General features: G+C 36.9%; 1 protein-coding gene across 9 annotated transcripts in view; it reads right to left on the bottom strand.

Moving 5' to 3' along the window:
* Nucleotides 1-21,040, bottom strand: part of ESR1 (estrogen receptor 1) — a 527,593-nt gene that overhangs the window by 38,256 nt on the left and 468,297 nt on the right. For all 9 annotated transcript variants that reach the window (XM_007484758.2, XM_007484760.3, XM_007484757.2 and 6 more), the window contains one exon: nucleotides 15,367-15,500. In XM_007484758.2, the coding sequence (XP_007484820.1) occupies nucleotides 15,367-15,500 (134 nt within the window). The remainder of the gene's footprint in view (nucleotides 1-15,366; nucleotides 15,501-21,040) is intronic.

The raw sequence follows: 21,040 nt of genomic DNA, 5'->3' as shown, positions 1-21,040 counted from the left end.
AAATCTGGCATCAGACACTTCCCAGCTGTGTGACCCTGGGCAAGTCACTTGACCTCCATTGCCTAGCCCTTACCTCTCTTCTGCCTTGGAGCCAATACACAGTATTGACTCCAAGACGGAAGGTAAGGGTTTAAAAATAAAATAAAATAAAATAAAAATAAACTTCAACATCAAAATACAGGACATAATGCATAAAAACATTTTCCAGAAGTTCTATATATAGATAACAAAGAAGTGAATAGAATACACTGACTACTGACAGAAAAAAACTTGGTGTTTCAAACTCCAATACATGCAGTGCTTAAATTTAACACCTTTATTGACAAGGAATAGATTTTGCATTATGGCAAGAGAAAGACCTTGAAATATGAAGGAAAAATAGCAAAAATGGCAAAATATTTTCTTAAAAGAAATCATAGAATGGAAATAAATAATATGCTCCAAAAAAGAAGCAATGAAGCTCAAAAATGACATATCCTAAAAACTTGAATCTAATAATCAATTTTTAAAAGCTAACAGTAAATAGAAAGTAGTCATTTGAGGCTTACTTGCAGGGTGAGGGGGACAGGGGAAGAGATTATTTTACTTAAAAAATGTTCAAGCACAATGAAAGTAAATAAGTGAAATTATAAAAAAAGACTAAAAAATGAAGTTATATAGAAGTCTACAAATCTACAAGTTTAAAAAAAGGAAGAAAGACTGATGTTTGGACAAAATACAAAGTAAGATCATGGAACTCAAGATTTCAAGGGAATTTATAATTTCACCAAGATACTGAGAGAAATATTTACCAACATAAGAGCCATAGAGCACTCCAATAGAGTCATACATTTCTAAAACTAAATGCTGGGTGATAAGGTCTCACCTATGAAGAGGTTGATTAATTTTGCTTTCTAAGTTTCAGAGTTACCTTATTTTGCTTTTGCTGAAACTGTTAGTGTCAGATTTAGAAGAACCTGCAAATGGTTATAGCTAATCTTTTTAGCAGCAACGTTGTTCTCTAAACTAAGTTGCACACCTTTGGTCTCTAGTTGGTAACCTATAATATGATGCATTCATCATCCTCCCATTAGCATGTTTTATTTTGTGTTATGGCAAAATTAACTAAATGTTATAGCTATAATCTTAAAGACATTTAACTATCATATTTGAAACCAGACATGGGCACTGCTTGATATTTTTTGAGGGGTATGTTAAGCTTCTTATTAGATAATACTGATCAGAACTGAAAGGGGTTTTTTCAATTTTTTTAATGAATTAAAATAAGTAAATGATAATTTTCATGAACATTAAAAATTTTTTTATTTTATTTTGCCAATTTCAAACATTATTCCTTGGTTACAAAAATCATCTTCTATTTCTCCCTCCTCTCCCCCCACCCTTCCCATTGTCGACATGTATTACAATTTTTCATGAACATTTTAAAAAGATCTTTACTGAGCTAAAACCATTCAAATTCCATAGGCCTCCTGAACATTCAAACTATAAAGCTTAAAGAAATATGCACTTTTAGTTGTTTGACCAAAAGGCTCTTTTTTCTTTCTTTTCTTTTGTAAAAAAAATATGTTTAGGGGGCAGCTGGGTATCTCAGTGGATTGAGAGCCAGGCCTAGAGATGGGAGATCTTAGGTTCAAATCTGGCCTCAGACACTTCCCAGCTGTGTGACCCTGGGCAAGTCACTTGACTCCCATTGCCTAGCCCTTACCATTCTTCTGCCTTGGAATCAATATTGATTCCAAGATAGAAGGTAAGGGTTTAAAAAAAATAGATATCTTTATACAAATAATATCACAGGAAAAAATTGGCACCAGGGTAGATAAACAACATCTGTACAAACATTGCTTATGGACTCAAATGTAGATACTACACTATGATCACTATGACACTCATAAAACCTGAAGTATTCATAAACCATTAGTAGAAAACAAATGATCCCACTAATAAGATGATTTGTCTAATGCTCAAATGACTAACAGTAGAGCCTACATATGTGAAAATGATTTTATGTATACTTTGGCAGCATAATAACCTTGTAAAGATTTCCATTTCATGCTTATTCCTCTGAAAACCCTTCACAAACTGAAAAAAATAATTCAAGCACATATTCTCTTGCAATCCAATATAATCTTCACTAAAAAAATTTTTTTTAAGTCTATGCTTTGCTGTTGTATTTAGAGCAAGGTATAGGGGTGAATAGAAGGATATCACATGGATGTAATCACATGATCCAACAGGACATCATCACCAAAAAAGGTTGGGAAAATAACTCCTAGAAGGCAGTCATGAATTAGAAGCTGAGAGAAACTGTGACTCAAGGCATCTTGAAAATTAATCAACTAAAGATTAGTCACTAGCTCCCTAAGGGAAGAAGCTGGAATAAGCTAAAAAATAAATGTTTGTGTGAAATGGAGTTACTGTAGAGGGTGGGAAGAAACAGAGCAAAGTCATGTTCTTTGCTCCCTTCTTTCCCTTCTGTTACCTAATGGTAACAAATCGAGGGAAATGGCAGTTTCAGAAATGTAGAGAAAGCTCGTCTGTGAGGCTGGGAGTTGTACCAGCAGGAGACTCTGGAATGAAATAGGTTTTCAGGCCTGGATTGGTGATGCTTTTGATGGCCCAGCATAATAGTTTTATAAAATGTACTAGACTATTTTGATGTACCATTTTAATAGTTTTAAAAAATGCATAAATTCTGTTCTGGTTTATTTTACGGGGAAAAAACTTCAGTTAAGATAAAAGGTAATATTTAGGTTCTGTTAAGATCAGGGTTAAGGAAAACAGTGCAGTTCATTTTGAGTTCTGGTTCATGATTCATTATATTCAGTTCTGTAGTAGATGATTTTCTATCAGGGAATGGGTATATGGAAATATATATATATATATCACTTAATTTAGCTGACCCCAGTCTGCAGATGAGAGGATGTATGCAATGTATGCATGCCTGGTTTAAGGCTTAAGACAGTGAACTTTGTGACCATTCTCTCCTTTGACTCCCAATGTAGAGTAAAGGCTTAGGTTGCTTAATCTTTCTTTTATAATTTGAAAAGAGAGACAATATTATTAATTTAATACTCATGAGAGAATGGCCTAGTATGAGGTTAGAAAAATGGTCCTCAAATCTAGATATGGGGGAGAATCAGGGCCCTGATTCTTTCTGGAAACCACTCACCATGATTTCAGTAGCTCTGCTCCCAGAAATATATATTAACCAGTTGATTAATCAACAAACACTTATTAAACACCTCCTATATGCCAGGCATTATGCTAGGCATTGAGGATACAAAGATAAAGAAATATGCCTTCTCTCAAGGAGGTTACATTCTATCACAGAGTATAAGTTCCTCATTACACCGTTAAAGCTTCCTGGGGACAAAAGATGTCTTATTTTACCTTTTTATTCACAGAACCCAACACTGCCTTATATGTAATTAAATGCCAAGTTTTTGATTAATCTCTTTAGATTGCAAAAGAAATCCCAATTATTAGACTCTTGGTAGAAGTTTCTTTTATTTGAGCAAAGTGAGATTCCCTAACATTCCAAGACGTATGAGCTTCTAGCTTTGGCTACAGTTCCCAAGGACCCCTTTAAGAAATAATATCCAATAGGACTCGGGGCATCTGAGGCAACATCCAAGGCTTTTCGAGTTCCTTAGCAACACTAAAAGAGTTCAGAGAAAAGCTATGAGGTTGAGATCATCTCATATATTAAAGCCTGGCTAACATGTTGCTGCTATTACAGAATTTCAGAATCATGGAACTTCAGAGGTGCAAGGGACCTTATCAGTCCCCTCAACTACCCACCATAGACAATAAACAGCTTCATTCAGATCATTTTTTTAAACTTCAATTTTAAATTAGAGTGAGTTTGTCACAGTAAATTTTTAGAGAAGGAAATTAAGTTAGGAAAACTAGGCTGATAATTGAAAGCAAGGATTTGATTAATACCATGGAACAGAGATTTGAGGGGCTAGTTTGCTTCTTATTGAGCCAAGCCATGGAGAAGAAATAAAATGACTATGAAGTACTTAATAAATATGAAGTAGCATTTAAATAGAAAAAAAATGACAATAAGCAGTGTATTTACAGAGGATGCTCAGTGTAACAGAAAGCTCTATTGATAGTATAATAATATACATATTTTTAAATTTTCTACTCCTCTGACAATAGCAGTCCTACCTCACTGTGCTCTAAGCCCTGTTCTTCCTGGATACCTTAAACTGATGAGAATTAACCTCTCTCTCTCTCTCTCTCTCTCTCTCTCTCTCTCTCTCTCTCTCTCTCTCTCTCTCTCTGAGTGATGATGCTGCAGCTGAACTATGTTTATAGTCAGTGTGCTTTTAAAAATGTTCTTTGGTCTAAATATAGGGGCTTTTTGATTCACTGCGTTATAAAAACTTAAAAATATAAATGCTCTAAGTAATTGGTCTAATAATAAAGAGGGAGGGCAAAGAGTTCAGCTCTGGAAAGAGGAAATATTCTTTGTGATGAAAGCTGGTTATAATTAAACCTTAAACAAATGCTGCTTCTTGCCAGAATCTGGCCTATTGTGAACAGGAAAAACAAAAAAAAACAAACCAAAAAAATGAATTTTATCAGTCTGATATCTTGTGTTTTCAGCCAAGAAGAAAAATGACTTGATTGACTCTTTTAATAAAGTGAAATGAAAAAATGGACAGAAATCTGAGAACTGTCATTTCATTAATTGGGAGCTTCATTTCCTATGAGGAAAACCATGCATCTAGCTTTGGGGTTTGAAAATTGGGCATGGCCATGAAATTAAAAGAAAGTCAACAAATAGATGTGAAAAAGTAAATCAACTGATTTTTTTATGGGATTTATCTTCATCAGCACTCACAGTGGAGTCCTTTTATCTTCTTTAGGGTTTTTCTGAAACAAGACATCTCTATGCAAATTTTAAGATAATTCAAGATTCCAAGATACAAGTAACAATGGAGATAAATTTGTTCAACAAGTGGCTGATTATCAACATCAAGGAAGATACAAAACAGAAAGACACCTGCTTGCAAAAGTTTTTTTTTTAATTGTCATAAATAATATATGACCCAAAATTGAAGTAGAAGAGAGATTCTAAAGATGTTCCTGTCTGTTATTAACATTGTACTAATTGCATTGAAGTCCAGAAGTCACTATGGGATCCTTTCAATAAGATCGAAATTCATTCAAAAGAAATCAGACATCCAAACAAGAATAACAAAGTGGATGAAAAGTACTTATTGCCCATAACATGTAGTTGGATGGAATTATGCCATTGAGTTCATTCATGAGTATACATATCTTAGATAGTTACTAATTATATGAGCAATCCCAATGTGAGTAGGAGAGGAAAATAGACTGGATTTTACCAATTGTATAAATAATTATTTTTGTTATATTTTTCACAGAACAGACTTCCAGTTGGAATCTGTTTCTAGAACCTATTGTTTATACTTGTCTCAACCCTTGAGTCTTAGCATTCAATAGTCATTCTGATAAAAATTTAATCTGAATCTCCAACTCACCCTTGTTTAACTTCTAAAGCCTACTGTGAATTATAAAATCTCCATCTTGCTTGGTCCAGCACCCCAAATTGTGCAAACCCACAGTACATGGGCATGTGCTAGTCAATGACAAATCAGAAATAACTAACTGCCCACCTGGGCTGTCCTAAGCCAAGCTTGAGCCACCATTGGCACTTGTGAGGCACAGGAAGTGAGGTAGGGAACAGCCTCTGGAATTTGCTCACTTCCTGTGGACAGAGCTGGAGCAGAGAGGAGGCCCGCAGACAGCTTTCCTTCAGACTGGTCATGTGAGTCAAGGACTGATTCTCCTTTCTACCTTGGCCTTAGGGCCTAAACTCCTTCTGGCTCTGCCAGAAGGTTGAGTTAACCTTTTCCCTTTCCTCCTCTCTCCTTCACTCCCTGTCCTTTTTTTCTTACTCCCATTGTGGTTAAACCACCATAAACTCCATTCTGACTTGAGTGTTTCATTTTAGGAATTTCATAAGTAAATTCCTTGGTGACCATAAATTAATATTATAACAATCTTTAAAGGTGATTTTTCACCACAACACTACCAAGGTGATACTATTTTTGCCTACATTTTACAGATGGATAAACTGAGGCAGAGAAGAGTTTGAGTAACTTGGCTAAGGTCATTCAGATAGTAAATGTCTACATAGAATTCAAACTCAAGCCTCCCTGACTCTAAAACAGCATTTTACTATACCACCTGCCTTCCAGGTAGCTTCCCATTATTAGCCACTGGAATTCACTGAATAAGGGGTAGAGTAGAATAATATGATCAGACCTACCTTTTAGGGAAATCACTTTAGTGGCCTAAGGAGGAATCCATTTGAGTGGGAGGAGACTTGAGGCAGGCCAGCCCATCAGCAAAGTTTTCCAATAATCAAGGGGTGAGGTGATAAGTCCTTTACTAGAGTGACAACAGTGGCAGCATATTTGAGAGATATTGCTATGGCAAAATCAGCAAGCTTTGGCAAGACCTTGGATTGGGGGAAGGAGAAAGAGTGAAGAATCCAGGATGACTCAGTTTAATAGTCTAGGGGATTAGGATGAAGGTTTGACCTTTACAGTAATAGGGAAGATGGGGTGGGGGCGGGTCATAAGATTTACAAATGAATTAGTCCAGAGGGAATAAAGAAGAAGGTCCAGGAGATAGGCATAAAGAATACTTAAATTGAATCCAGGAACATCATATCTTGTCTCTGCTACCTCCTTTCACAATAACTAGGCCATCTGACTACCTGAAGTACATTCTTCTATTTGAATTAGGGTTCCAGCTAAGGACTTTTCAGTCATTGGTCCTATGCACTACAGTTCCCTGGTAATCACTGATTACCTGGAAAGAGCTCTGGGTTAATTTGTAACTTGCCCTACAAGCCACAAAAACATATAACATGGAATCTAAACATCATTTCCCTTTCAAGGAACCTTGTAAACTAGGGACCAAATTCAATTATCCTCCTATTGCTTCCATGCCAAAAGTCATTCCTATAATTGGCAGATAAGGCCACTACCCATATATAAGATAAGGGTACACTACCCATCTATCTAGTGGCTTATTAGCTAGATACTCCTTATTTCATATTCTATGATTGTTTCCTGCATCAAACTCAAAATCAAATCCTCTGTCCATAATCACAGAAAGACAAGTGTTTTTGTTGTTTTTTTTTTTCAGGTTACCTCTGATTCATGGATGTGATGAGAATAATTTTAATAGTAAGGGGAATGATTGTGGTTTGGAAACAGGAGAAGAAACCGGAGTCAGTGCATACTATTTATGCCCCAAAATTGGTACATCCTTCCACAACACATGGACCCAAGGTTTAGGGAGGTACTATGGAGGGAAGGAATGTTGTCAATAGCATAATGGAAGTGGCTGAGTCAGAAGGTGGCTTTGTAGTTCTTCCCAGGGAAAACAATTTGCTATAATAAAAAGACTAAAGTTTCTGAAGATCAGGTTGTATCAGATGCATAGTCAATCCCCCAGTTTCCTAATCTCCTCCAAACTCTCTCAGATCTGAATCTTTGCCCAGGACCCAGGCTTCTTGCCCATCTCAGTCTTTCAATCTTGGCATGCTGGTGAAGAACTGGACTGATTTTTCAGTTTATGTTTCCTTTTTTCTAGCTTTGACCATGATTGCTCAGCTCCAGAAAGGTCTTGTCCTCCCAATCCAAAGGATTGGATAGTGGCCAGCTGTTTTGCATATTTGTAAACTGCTATATTAAGGAATGTTCTCAATTTCTAGATGTAGGAATATGTATACAATCTTTTTTCTCACTACTATATTCATGGAGAGAGAGAGACAGAAAAAGAAAGCAAGTAGAATTACAGAATCTCTAAATTGGAAGAAATCTTAGTGATTGTGACAACCATACAAAAATAGGAATTCCCTTCATAATATACCTAAAATGTGCTTATCCAGCTTCTGAATGAAGACATTTGGTTGGTAACGATATTGTTTCTTAAGTTAGCTCATTCCACTTTTAGAAAACTCTAAGTTAGGAAGTTTTTCCCAGTCTAAAGTTATATTTTTACCACTTTACCCATTGTTTCCTACTTCTTCCTTCTGAGGCCAGGTAGAAGAAGTCTAATCTTTCTTCCATATAACAATTTTTCAAATACTTGAAGATAGCTATCATTTTCTGGCAACAGTCCTCATGCGTGCCGCGCACACACACACACACACACACACACACACAAACACACATTCCATTATCATCAAATCATCAATTGTCCACAAAAGACAATTCTCCCGTTTTGTTCATAAAGAGAGACTATCAATTAATTGCTTTGCTAAAATCTAGGTATTCTACATCTAAGGCAGTCCTTTGATCTAATATTCCAACAACTCTATTTAAAAAATGAAGTTAATTCTACATGACTTGACTTTGACAAAGCCAAGGGGTTCTAAATAGTTGGTACTTTCCTTTCTAAATCATCAGACTAATTTTCTGATTTACATAGTCATAGAATAAATGGAGAGTAAATGGAATAAATCTAGGAAAGGAGAATATAATGTCTCTGGCAAGCATGAGAAACAATATGGTCAGTGTAAATTACTGGGATAGAAAAACCCAGAAGGCTAATATTAGTTAACTAACGTTTTTTATGTATCTATTATGTTCCAGGCACTGTACTAAGGATTGGTAGTCTGAGTTGATCTAAAGGGAAAAATAGTGTACAGAAGTAGGAAGGTGAGTCTCACTATATTCAACTCTGGTCAGATAACTTCTTGAATATTACATTAGATTCTAGGTACTATCCTTTGATAAAGACATTGACAAGCTGGGAAGAATCCAGATCATAAAGGCCCTTGAGATAATGCCAACTCATGATCATTTGAAAGAATCAGAGAGAATCTTGGATAAGTCTTGGAGAAGAGAGGCAGGATAGCTTTCTTCTAGTATATAAAGGACTAAAACAAGGAAGAACAATTGTTTTGTTCTACTTGATCTTTAGGGCAGTACTAAAAGTAAGTAGCAAAAGTTGCAAAAGGAAAAATTTAGTCTTGTTTTCAGGAACAAGATCCTGAGGGAATTTGGTCTGCCTCAGGAAATAGAGCTTCACAAAGGCTGGATAATCCTTTATTGGGTAAGTTGTACAGAGAAATTTTTTGGATACGTGTTAAACTAGGTAGCCCCTGAGGTCCCTTCTAACTCTGAGAGTCTGTGCTTCCATGTAGTTCTAGAAATAGGTTTTATACCAAATGGATCAGCGATTCATTGATTTTGAAGTTCCATCTAATGATACACATCACAACCCAATCATGCCTAATTAAATCTATTTTCCAATGTCTTTCCTAGAATTATGGAGAGGCAAATCACTAGGAGATGGGCCCATCAATAAACTGACCACCTTGATGGCAGTGAGTCTGAAAAAGTTGTAAGGATTATAGGTAAATATGAGGTCAAAATAAGTCAATGTGTGATATTACAGCTAAAAAAAAAAAAAAAGCTAATGCAACCTTAGTCTATACCTAACAGAGGTACTCGGGAGTATGAGGTGATAGTCCCACTGGTGTCTACCCTGATCAGACACTGCTGGAATCCTGGATTGACTTCTGAATAGTAATTTGAAGAAGGGCACTGATAATCTGGAGAGTATGTAGAGGAGGGTGAGAGGAATGCTTAGGGGACTCAAAGTCATGCCATATGAGGATAAAATGAATATCTGGGAACAATATGAAGAACATACAAAGAAACTATTATACAGTTGCCATTAGAATATGACTCTCAGTATCCCTAGATTCATAACATATGAGGATAAAATGAGTATCTGGGAACAATATGCAGAAGATACAAAGAGAGTAATATACAGTTGCCATTAGAATGTGGCTCTCAGTATCCCTTGATTCATATACAGATTCATTTGCTTGATATTTTAAGCCTTATACAACTTAGCTCTAATTTCCTTTCCCTTCATTTTATATATCTCTCTGCTTCATACAATCCAGACTTGGAAATATTATTGCTACTCCTCAGACACAGTACTCCATCTCTCTGGCTTTTTTAGTCTACCTTCTGTGTGAGAAATGTGTTTTATCTTCTCTTCTACCCCCTAAAAGTCCCAATTTCTACAATAAGACTTTCTGTATCTAGTGATTTTCTCCCATCCAAATTCCCCTTGAAAAATTTAAATATCTCTTATGTTCTTTTGAAAGTATATGTTTTGTTTCTTGATAGGATGTAAGTATATTGGAGAGAAGGCCAATTTTACTTTTGTCTTTGCATCTAGCATCTAACACACATTAGGACTTTAATAAATGTTTGTTAATTGATGGACTCATTGACATTCTAACAAGGAGAGCTATCTAAAAACATCATGGACCATTTTTGGACATATTAATTTCCTTCTTAGTAAAGGTCAGTGAATATATATCAGGCCTAATCAGGAAGAGCTTTGTTATTTAAAAAGAGGTAGAAAAGTGAAGGGTTGGGACACACAGTGGACAAAACTTGGTTTTGGAGAATGGGGTAATTAATTAAATTATTTTTCCTACAGCACAATCAAGCCATGATGAATATCATGGGCCCTTTCCCTGAATACTAAATTTAGCTCTAATGCATTGGGTATTTGAGGGATCTTCTTGCCTTTCAGGGAAACTAATTCTAGGATATCTCTTCTCCTCTAATCCAAAGTTAAAACCAATATAAATAAAGCAAAATGAAAATTCTCAGAGAGTGGCCATTGGGGAAATCTGAGCCTGTTATATTTGGAGAGTTTGGGCAGAATGTTCAGGTCCCGGTTTCCTGTTTCCTTTCTCTTATGATTTCTGCCAGGTATGCCTTTAGGAACCACTAACTACTCAGACCCATCTCAGGTGCCTGCCTTTAGTGGGCCCTGTGTGGAAGAGGCATGAAGAGAAAAAAGGTTTTGAAGGACAAGCCAAGATGCAAGAGACTAAGCTGGGGACCTGTCTTGTCAATCAAGATGAAGATTCTAAAACAGAATGTTCCCAGGAGTGGCAATTGAGCTGAAGAGGGGGAGGGGACGAGGGAATGCTCTCTATGGGGCAGTTGCGGCTGGCTAAAGACCTTGAGAGTGCTGGTTGGTTTTGGTGGGCTTTCTCATCAAGGGGAGACCTCTGCCTTATATAAATAACATTGTCTTATTGCATTGGCTATCATTCACAGATTCACATCTTTGCACCAAATTTTCACTATTTCCCAAGTTTTTACTATTATTTTCAACTGAGGCCTCGTCATTATTCCTACTATTTGTCACACTAAATAACTTATGGGCTTGGCATAATAACTCTCTTCTAACGATATCTGAATACTTTGGTTTTGCTCCAGTTTCTATGACCCTTTGCATCTCATTTAAGTCTGGAGCTTGCTGTGAGGACTTTAACTTACAATGTGAACAGCAGGTGGACTTCTTGTACCTAGTTTGTGCATTCTGTTTGTCTCTGTTATTACTCTCATGTTTCCTTTTTAAAAAACAGTTACTGATCAAGTGGCCTTTCTGGTGGCAAAAGAAACACTCCCTAGTTTCTCTTTGCACTGGTCTTGCCCTGTAAGTCAGTATCTTTTGAGAAGATGTTGTGTGTGTTCAGATTTTTAATTTCTTCAATTTCCTTTTGTTTTAAATCATTCTCTGTCCTCTCTAACTTATCTTTCAAGTCTTGGACTTGCTTACTCTGTTCTAAATTATTTTCATGTAGGTAACTTGCCACCTCTCTCAACTCAATCAGTGAAACTGAGTCGCACTTAGGGAAATAGTTCTTGAAAAATACTTTCAAATTGGGTGTGCATCCCCTAAGAAATTGCCTATGTAAATGACCAGCCATCTCTTCAGTATCTGCTTCTAGACCCAAAATTGACTCTGCCATCTCTGACAGGCAGTCTATGTATGTGGCAGGATGTTCCCCTTTATCCTGCCTGATCTTGTCATGTTTGGCCCATGCCTTTGACTTAGAATAGCATAATTTAGTGGCTTGCAATAAATCCTCTCTGCACCATCTAAGGTATGGCATGGCAGTTGGATTTACAAAGTCCATATCCCCTCTTTCATCTGCTGTTGGCCAGCTGGTCAAATTTCTGTCAGATCTAGTCTTCTCCAGAAATTGCCTTTGTTCATGGGGGCTGAACAGTTCAGACAAAAGAAATTCAACATCCTCGAAATCTGGATCAAAGATCCAAAATGCCCTTTTAAGCTACTTGTGGGACTTAAAAGGATTGTCCACAAATTTTGGAAAACAACTTTTTATGAACTTGAGTTCCTGAGAACTTGCCTATGGGATTTTGAGTGAATAACACCAGCATTAGTTGTTAGCTTGGTGACTTCCTTCAATGGGCATATTTTTTCAGGGGCACTAGCAGCCTGGTTCTCATTTCCACTGCTACCTTCAGTTTCCTGAGGTTCATTCTCTGATTGCCCATTGTTCTTGCCCGTAACTAGATCTAAACCTTTTTCCTTAATGAGTTGTTCAAACACTGCCTTAATCATGTCGTCTAAGTTGTCAATGGCCATAACCTTCTCTGCTTTAAGGGGTACCATGAATCTGAAAATTTTCCTCACTTGGGTTAGAGTCTACCACACAGCCATAAAGATTACATATACTTGTGCTAGGAGTTGCCAGAAAACCAATTCATGTTAAAATGGTAATTGTAAAACAGTCATTGTAACATTACTAATATCATCCACAGTTTCCACTATCATTTGGGTTATCTTGCTGCATAGTATATGGTTTACCCAATAGCAGGCAATGATTGCAATGATCACCACACCAAAAACTACTTGTTTGAACATCTTTACTATCTTTCTTTCCTGCCTATGGGATTGTTGGGTACAGTCAGACTAAGGTGCCACTTGAAATAGAAGTATAAATCTCTTCATGCGTCTTCCACACCTGATCTCCTTACCTTCTTTCCTTGATTGCGTTTGTTTTTATAATTTTCCATTTCTGGAGATGAGAACTAGTGTTGGTATGATTACCCTAACCTTTCATTGATTGACTTTTGTTCCTCCAAAAAGGAGTCCCATAACATGTAAGTTGCCTATGTAATTCACGTATTTATTCTTCTTAACCTTGATTTTCAGGAATAGCATGGGGCACTTGGAGCAATACTTGATCACATAATAGAAAATCTATTCTTTTAAATGACAGCTCAATTTTATAGTGGTAAGTTTTTGTAGTGGTGAGGTTCATTTCATTTATTATGGGACTAGCGAGATAGATCTTGTTTTATTTATTGAGCTAGTGAAACTACTGTTTCACTACTGTTATTCATTACTTTTGTGCATTGTCCTTGATATGAGAGATAAGATGTTGCCTGGTATCTTAGGGATGTATTTTTAAAAATTTCTCAATGTACAGTGTCATATCTTGAAAGCAGGCTTTTGATCCCTCTAGAGGGCTGCAAGTGAAGCTCAAAGGAGTTCCAGCATTATCTCAGAGTGGCATCAAAGAAATGGGAAATGAATGGATAATGGAATAAGACCAGCAAGAATGAAGAAGCCTTGACTTGTATAAGAAGACAGTAAGCTTAATTCCAAATCTGATTGTGATCAGTGATTCTGAGTTTACCAAAGCCTTCTCTTTGGCATATCTTTAAAAAAAAAAAGAAAGAAAAATGTGAAGAATTGCTTTTAAAAAATCTAGGCTTTGTATAGCTCCAAAACAAATACAATCTGATCTGCTGATAACAAATGACTTACTTTCTTATTCAGCATTAAAATGAAATGAAAACCTTTCATGTGAACAAAACAACAGTTTAGGCAAAAGACTAGATTGATTCTGATCCATTCTTTTGATTCCCCAAGACCAGAACATAATCTAGCATTGATTATCCAGTCCTGGATAATTTCATTTCCTATCTAAGCATTATTTCCTGGTTAACAGGATGAGTGGGGAGAGAAAGCCCAATACTTGAAAAAAATCCTGCTTTCACTGAAGTTAGCCAGATTGCCCACTCAGAACCTATCAGTATTTGCCAGGCTCTCCATCTAAGAAGGAGCAGGTTCAAGACCTGGCACTGTCTAGCCGAATGGCACTGCTCCCAGAACTCTCGTCCTACTAAAAAGCAATTGTGGGATCTGGACCCTTCACTATGCAGGACAAATGATCAAAATGAAAAGCACAATGTATGTGAGTGGAACCAGAAACTTGAATCAAGTGGTAATCACTTCCTTAGTATAGAATAGATTTTTTTATTTTACCCATGTAACTTTGGTCCAGTATTTCATGCCTCGGCTAAGGTAATAGCATAGATTTCCATTTATCAGTTGATAAGTGAGTGTGATTGCCATGATAACCACTGAGTAATGTAGGCTACTAGCATTGGCAGTGAGGAGAAGTGGGAAATTATTTTGCTTCCATTCAAAAATGGCTCAGGGAACATAGAAAGGGATTCATATTGATCAGACAGCTATAAAACATCAAAAAAGATATCAGGTTGGAGAGAGCTACATGTGCATTCTCCACGGCTTTATGGATGGGATCCTTAGAGCCATGGGTTTTGGCAAATGGGGCAAAAAATTAGTTGATTCAGGACTTAAGGAACCCAAAACAGGATGTTCTTGAGGTATTCATGGGGGCAGGATGCATACATAACCAAGAGGTGGATTTTTTTATATTACACTTTATAAATAGCGGTTGGTTTTCATGTTCTAGAGGCTATCATTGATTCTAGTGCTTACATCCTAAGATCAGGATTTGGGAGGAGCCTGAACACTAATTTGGGCTGAGCTGTAGATTCCATCTGTGTGACCTAAAATGACTCTTTATATATCAGCCAGCCTCAGCATAAAAAAAACAGATGCCGCTCTTAGCTAAGCTTTCTAAAATGAATAAATAGGAGGAGACCATGGAATTAGACTCCATAGACAAAATGAAAAACACTCCTTTTAGCTGGACCAATTCACTGCATTCCAGTGTTTTAGGCTCTGGTTCCTTCTAATGCCCTCTTTCTAATCCAGCTAGGCTTCTCATCCTGACATTTTTTAGCAAGACTGTTGTCACTCTCAAATATGTTCCTTTTTTTTATGACTGAGAGTTTGCAGTGGTCCATCATTTCCTAATGGGATCATCAATTCTGCACTTTGCAAAAGTATATGTGATGTGTACCCATAAAAATTTTTTCTTGATAACTGAAAAAGGTAGTAATCTTTCTGACAAAAAAGAATGTTTTCTTCAGTACTTCAATGCCCATTTGACTTCTTGGATATGACCAGTACAACTTCAATTTCTTTGACTCAATTCAGATAAGAAATAGTTGGCTGCTTCTTTCAATTTAAACCACTTCCCCCTTCAAGTGGATGTACTATGTCTGGGTGAAAAATGCAACAAAGACAGCTGTCTTTCCTCAACTTGGCACTCTATTCCCCATGTCACCAACTCACCAGAATTAAGTAAGATAATGGACTTGAGGCACACAAACTCTTCCCCCTGGAGATTCATCATTCGAAAGCGAGAGGATGTAGCCAGCAACATGTCAAAGATCTCCACCATACCTTCCACACATTTCCCTTGGTTCCTGTGAAAACAAAAATAGAGCTACATTGTAGATCTATATTCTCAGAAGAGAATTGAATTAAAATCTGTGTTAGAAGTTAGAAGTGTGATCCATTCTTCCCTTAGTATCATTTGATAGATCATTTTAAGTATTGGAAGTAAAGATATAAACAAAGGTTTCTATTCATCAACTAAAATAAAAAAATTATTTTCAGATCCTAGAAAAAATTAAAGGAGGCATTGACCACTAGATGAAGGTAACTGATGATCAGCTCTGCCTTTATGGTCTCAATGAAGAGCATAACTGGTCTCACTCTGGGTCAGTCAACTGTGGGAGTAAACTCTGGAGTTTTGGAGGACTTGCTCTTCATCATTTCCCTCATGCTGCTAGCAAAGAGATTTCTGACTGTTAATAATATTATTTTGTGACTACCATAGCCATAGGAAACATGTATTCATATGACATCTCAGAATTAGGACTAAGGACATTTTTTTCTTAAACTACAACTTTGGAGCTCATTGAGTCCAATATCCTCTTTTTATAGAGGTGGAAAGTGGGGTCCAAAGATATCATGTGATTTGCCCAGCATCACACAGCTAGTAAGCATCTTGTCCAAGGTCAGACAAATAGTAAGCTATAAGAATGGGCAAACTATGTGACCACAAATGAAAAAAAAAGTCATTGTCTATTAAGTGCCTATCAATTGCCATGCTCTGTGCTGTGTTGAGTATTCAAAGAAAGGCAAAAAGATGGCCTGTCCTCTAAAGGAACATACAGTCTAATGGTGGAGAGAATATACAAATGAAGATGTATTAAAAAAAACTATCTACAGGATAAATTGGATATAATCTTAGAGGGAAGGCATGAACATTTATGGGGATGAGAAAAGTGTTCAAACAGGTGGTGGGATTTTAGCTAGGACCTTAAAGAAGTCAGAGAAGCCAATACATAGAGATGACAAGAAAAATTCCAGGAATGGAGGTTTCTCAGTTAAAAAAAAAACAACCCAGAAGTGATAGAGAGTGCCTTCTACAAGGAGCAGCAGAGAGGATAGTATCTCTAGATCAAAACAGGCATGAAGGATAATAAGATATAAGAAAATTGGAAAGGTAGGAAGAAGTCAGATTAAGAAGGAATTTAAAAGTCAGATAGAAGATTTCATATGTGAACTTAGAGGCAACAGGGAATCACTGAAGTTTATTAAGATGGGGATTGGAGTGACATGCCAAACTGTGATTTAGGATGATTTATTTAACATCTGAGTGGCAGACGGATTAGAGAAAGCTGAGACTTGAGGCAAAGAAAGTGTGAGGTGATAAGGCTCTAAATCAGAGCGTTGGCAGTATCAAAGAAGAGAGGGGCAGGATTTATAGAAAACATATTATGAAGAAAGAATTAAATGCACTTGGCAACAGACTGGAGTGGTTGGAGGCAGGGTCTTGATAAAGAATAAAGAGTGGAGTAGAAGAAGATACAGGGGTTGCAAGCCTGAATGACTGAGAGAACATAGTACTCTCAACAGTAAAAGGAAAGTTAGGAAGAGGGGATGATTTGAGGGAAAAGAGAATGAGTTCAGATATGGACATTCTGAGTTTAAGATGCTTATGGGAAATACATTTTAAGATGTCCAATAGGTAGTTGGAGATGCAAGACTTAAGGTCAGGAGGTTAGGGCTGGAGAGGTAGGTATGGGAATCATTAGCATAGAGATGATAATTGAAGCACTGCTAATGGTAAAGTAGTTTAGAGGGTGAAATGATGAAAAAGAATTCAAGGAAAAATGAAGAGGTTCCAGCCTACAGAGACCAAGAGTGTTATCTAAGAAGATCTAGCAAAAGAGACTGTGAAGAAGTAATCAGACAGTTATGAGGAGAACTAGGAGAAAGTAACATCATAAAAACACAGAGAGAAGAGTACATCAAAGAGAAGAGAGTGATTGAAAAGGTCAGTTACCACAGAAAGGTTATAAAAGATGATGATTGAAAAGAGGCTATTAAATTTGGAGATTTGAAGATGATCAATAACTTTGGAGAAAGGGTTTTCAGTTGGATGATATCAGAAATCAGGCTTGAGAGAGTTAAAAGAATGAAAAGAAAGGAAATGGAGGCACTAACTGTAAATTACTTTCTTAAGGTATTTAGCCACAAAATGGAGGAGAGACATGGAAGAGTAACTAGCAGAGATGGATAGATTAAAATGAGAGCTTTATGAGGATTGGGGAGACCTGAACAGGTTTTTCAGGCAATAGTGAAACAATTAGTAGAAAGAGAAGAATGGTGAGAGAATAGGAATGATATAGTGGCCACTTCTGGAGAAGAAAGGACAAAATGGTAGCATTTGTGCATGTAAAAATGTTTGCATTGGCAAGGAGAAGCATTACCTTTTCATGTGAGATAGGGGTAGAGGAGTAAATAGGAGCAAAAGAATCTGAGAGGTGTGAAATGGTTAGAGAGGAAAAGAAGGAACTCTCAGAGAATGTCCTTAATCTTTTCAGATAGTTATCATTCAGAGGAGGCTGGAGGGAGTCATGGGAGATTTGAGGAGGGATGAAAAGGTTTGTTAAGATTGCTGTGGTTAATTGGATAGTGAATAAACTAGGAAAGTCTAAAAGGATTGCCTCAGTGCCCCTAAGCACCTTATTGGTGTTATAATTGTTTCATTGGTAAAAAGCTTTATACTCTGAGAGTTCTTCTATAGCCATGTTGGTGAACCTATGGCAGTATGTTGGAGGGGGCTGCTCTGCTCCCCCCTCCCCACCATGCCTGAGGACATTTTTCACATGACCAGCCCCTCTGCCCAGCAGCCCAAAGGGAGCACTTACTCCCTCTCCTATCTGGGGTAAGAGGGCAGATCACATGCATTCTCTAAAAGGTTTGCCATCACTGTCATATATCAACAAAATGACAGATTTCATGTAAAAACTAAAAACATACAAAAACAGTAAGGTATTAGCTTTTCTTAAGGTATAGCTGATTAAAAATGTCTCACAATATGAAAAAAGAACTGTAATGCAAAGATCTGGTTTATTTCTCCTAGCCCATGTTGATTTGATTAGATCTCAATATGTGATATGCATCATACCATTTTTACCTTAACTTTTTCAAATTCAGGGTGGTTTTTTTTTAATAGTACAAATTTGTTGTTGTTTTTTCAGGTAATTTAATCCAGGTGTGGTTCCTTGCCTAAAATGGCCAGAAAAGGTTTCTTAACTCTGAATTTTGCCTTGATTTTAAACTGAATGTAGATATTAAGAAGAATTATCTGGGGCCCAGATAGGTTGAGAAATGTGAGAAAATATCCAATAGGTGGTCACTTAGTAAAGATGGTCACTCTGAATAGTGAGGTAGCCTTTAGTGTTGAGAGAGCACACAGCGCATTTGATTTTTTACAAGTAGCAATTTTTCTTTCTAGTGAAAAAAATAAACAAGGATGGGGTTTGGAGAATGAAGCTTTAAAAATAACAACTCATAGCCAAAATAGTGAAATGTTCCTTTCTCAGTATAAAGTCTCTGTTTATTTAACAGACTGTACACCGGCAGGGGAGGAAGTTTAAGTGTAGGAGGAAACCATCATTCACCTGCTGTGAGCAAAAGTTCAGTTTAGAAACTGAGAAAGTAGTATCTTAATAACCATCCTTTCTTCTGATCCCTTTTGAATATTCTGTCATTTTCCCCATGAGGAGCCATTTTTTTCATTTTCTTCAGAAATTGGTTTTCCCCAGTCTTATTCCTTTTTGTTTTTTCACTGGCTTTATTGTTAAGAAGGTTTGGCACCTGTTAAGTGCCAACAGCATAAAGAAAGCTTTTGAAATACATGAAAAGCCAAGTAGTCTATGCCCTGAAGGATGTTACCATGTTAAAACCTCTGGGCTTTAGTCACACCCCTAATTCTTTTGTCCCCAATTATTTTAATGAACCCAACATTAAACATCTGCCATATGCCCTGAGTCTGTGGTAGAGGCTTGGAATACAAAGAAGAAAAACAATACAACCTTTGCCTCAGGGAGCTTACAATCTAGTGGAATAGCAGGTAAGTATTGGGAGGTGGAGTTGAATTAGACAAGTACTCATTTAACTATTGTTTCCATTAGAATTCTACATACTTGCAAAGAGGTCAAAAAAGAAAGGATTGAGAGATGAATAAGGTAGACTCTTCTATTTGGAGGAATCAGTACACACAATATTGTGGATCCACACCTAGAATGGAAAATAAACAGCATCTAGACCTAGTCTCTCATTTTGCTCAGGTCTGGAGAATTTAAATGGCTTGCCAAAGGTCACACAACCAATTCTTGGTAAAGCCAGAACTTGATCTGATTGTCCTTTCATCCTTTCAATCTGCTATTGGTCATTATAGTATAGTAAATAATATATCCAATCCTACCAGCAAGGGAGGAGAAAACTACCCATGGATTTAGAAAATATGTGGTTCTTGAGAATAGCATTCAGGGCTGTGGAACTATAATTTGTTGTGTTGTTATTATTGTTTAGCCATTTTTCAAGTTGTTTCTGCCTCTTTGTGACCCCATTTGAGGTTTTCTTGGCAAAGATATTGACATGGTTCACCATTTACTTCTCAAGCTCATTTTAAAGATGAGGAAACTGGGGCAAAAGGGTTAAGTGATTTGCTAGAAGTCACATAGCCAGTAAGTATCAGAGGCTAGATTTGAATTCAGGAAGATGAATCTTCCTGACTCCAGGCCTGGTTCTCTATCCACTGCACCACCTGGATGTCCCCATAATTTGCTGAATTGTCACAATAGTCTAAAAAATCTAGGTAATGTATTGAATGAAATCCTAGGCCTGGAGTCAGGAAAACCTGAGTTAAAATCTGACCCCAGGAGATTCCTGTTCATCTGACCCATGGCAAGTCATTTATTTTGTTTGCCTCAGTTTCCTCAATTATAAAATGAGGATAATAATAGTACCTACCTCACAGGGTTTTTGAGAGGATCAAATAAGATAATATATGCTTAACACAGTGCCTTGCACATAGTAAACAATTTATTAATATTAGCCACTATTAATAGTAATAGTAGATAAACCATTTACTTTCTATCTCTTAAAATTAGACCCATTGTATCACAAAGCAAAATTCTAGTCTAAAGACCCATCCAACAAGTCTTTGTCTTCAAAGGGTCCTTTCCCTCTCTAAAAGAGATTTACTCTAAAAAATTCAAGTTATATGAGTGTTCAACCATTAGCAGCCTGGCTGCTGAGTCAAGTGGCTCCATTACATAGTGCCTGCAGGCCCTTCTCCCTCATTTTAGGTGATGCTTGACACACAAAGTGATAAAATTGATATTCGAGTTGGTGAGAGGTTGGTACACTAACCTAAGTCTCTTTGAGTGCCATGCACCTTTGGAGGGCTCAATAAATACTTATTTGTTTGACACAGCAAAGTCACCCAGAAGATATATGTTGCAGCAGCCAGAACTTCCTTTTCTTGAGAGTCCACTCATTGAATATCCAACTCCCATTTCCAGACTCAACCAGGAATAAAGTATTTAAAAGGGTGTTAGATGAAATGATTTAATCAACAGCTTTGGAAAGGAGACAATTA

The sequence above is a fragment of the Monodelphis domestica genome, chromosome 2, assembly GCF_027887165.1.
Source record: "Monodelphis domestica isolate mMonDom1 chromosome 2, mMonDom1.pri, whole genome shotgun sequence".
Taxonomy (NCBI): domain Eukaryota; kingdom Metazoa; phylum Chordata; class Mammalia; order Didelphimorphia; family Didelphidae; genus Monodelphis; species Monodelphis domestica.
The sequence above is the reverse complement of the archived record's forward strand: the minus strand, read 5'-3'. Positions and strand labels throughout refer to the sequence as shown.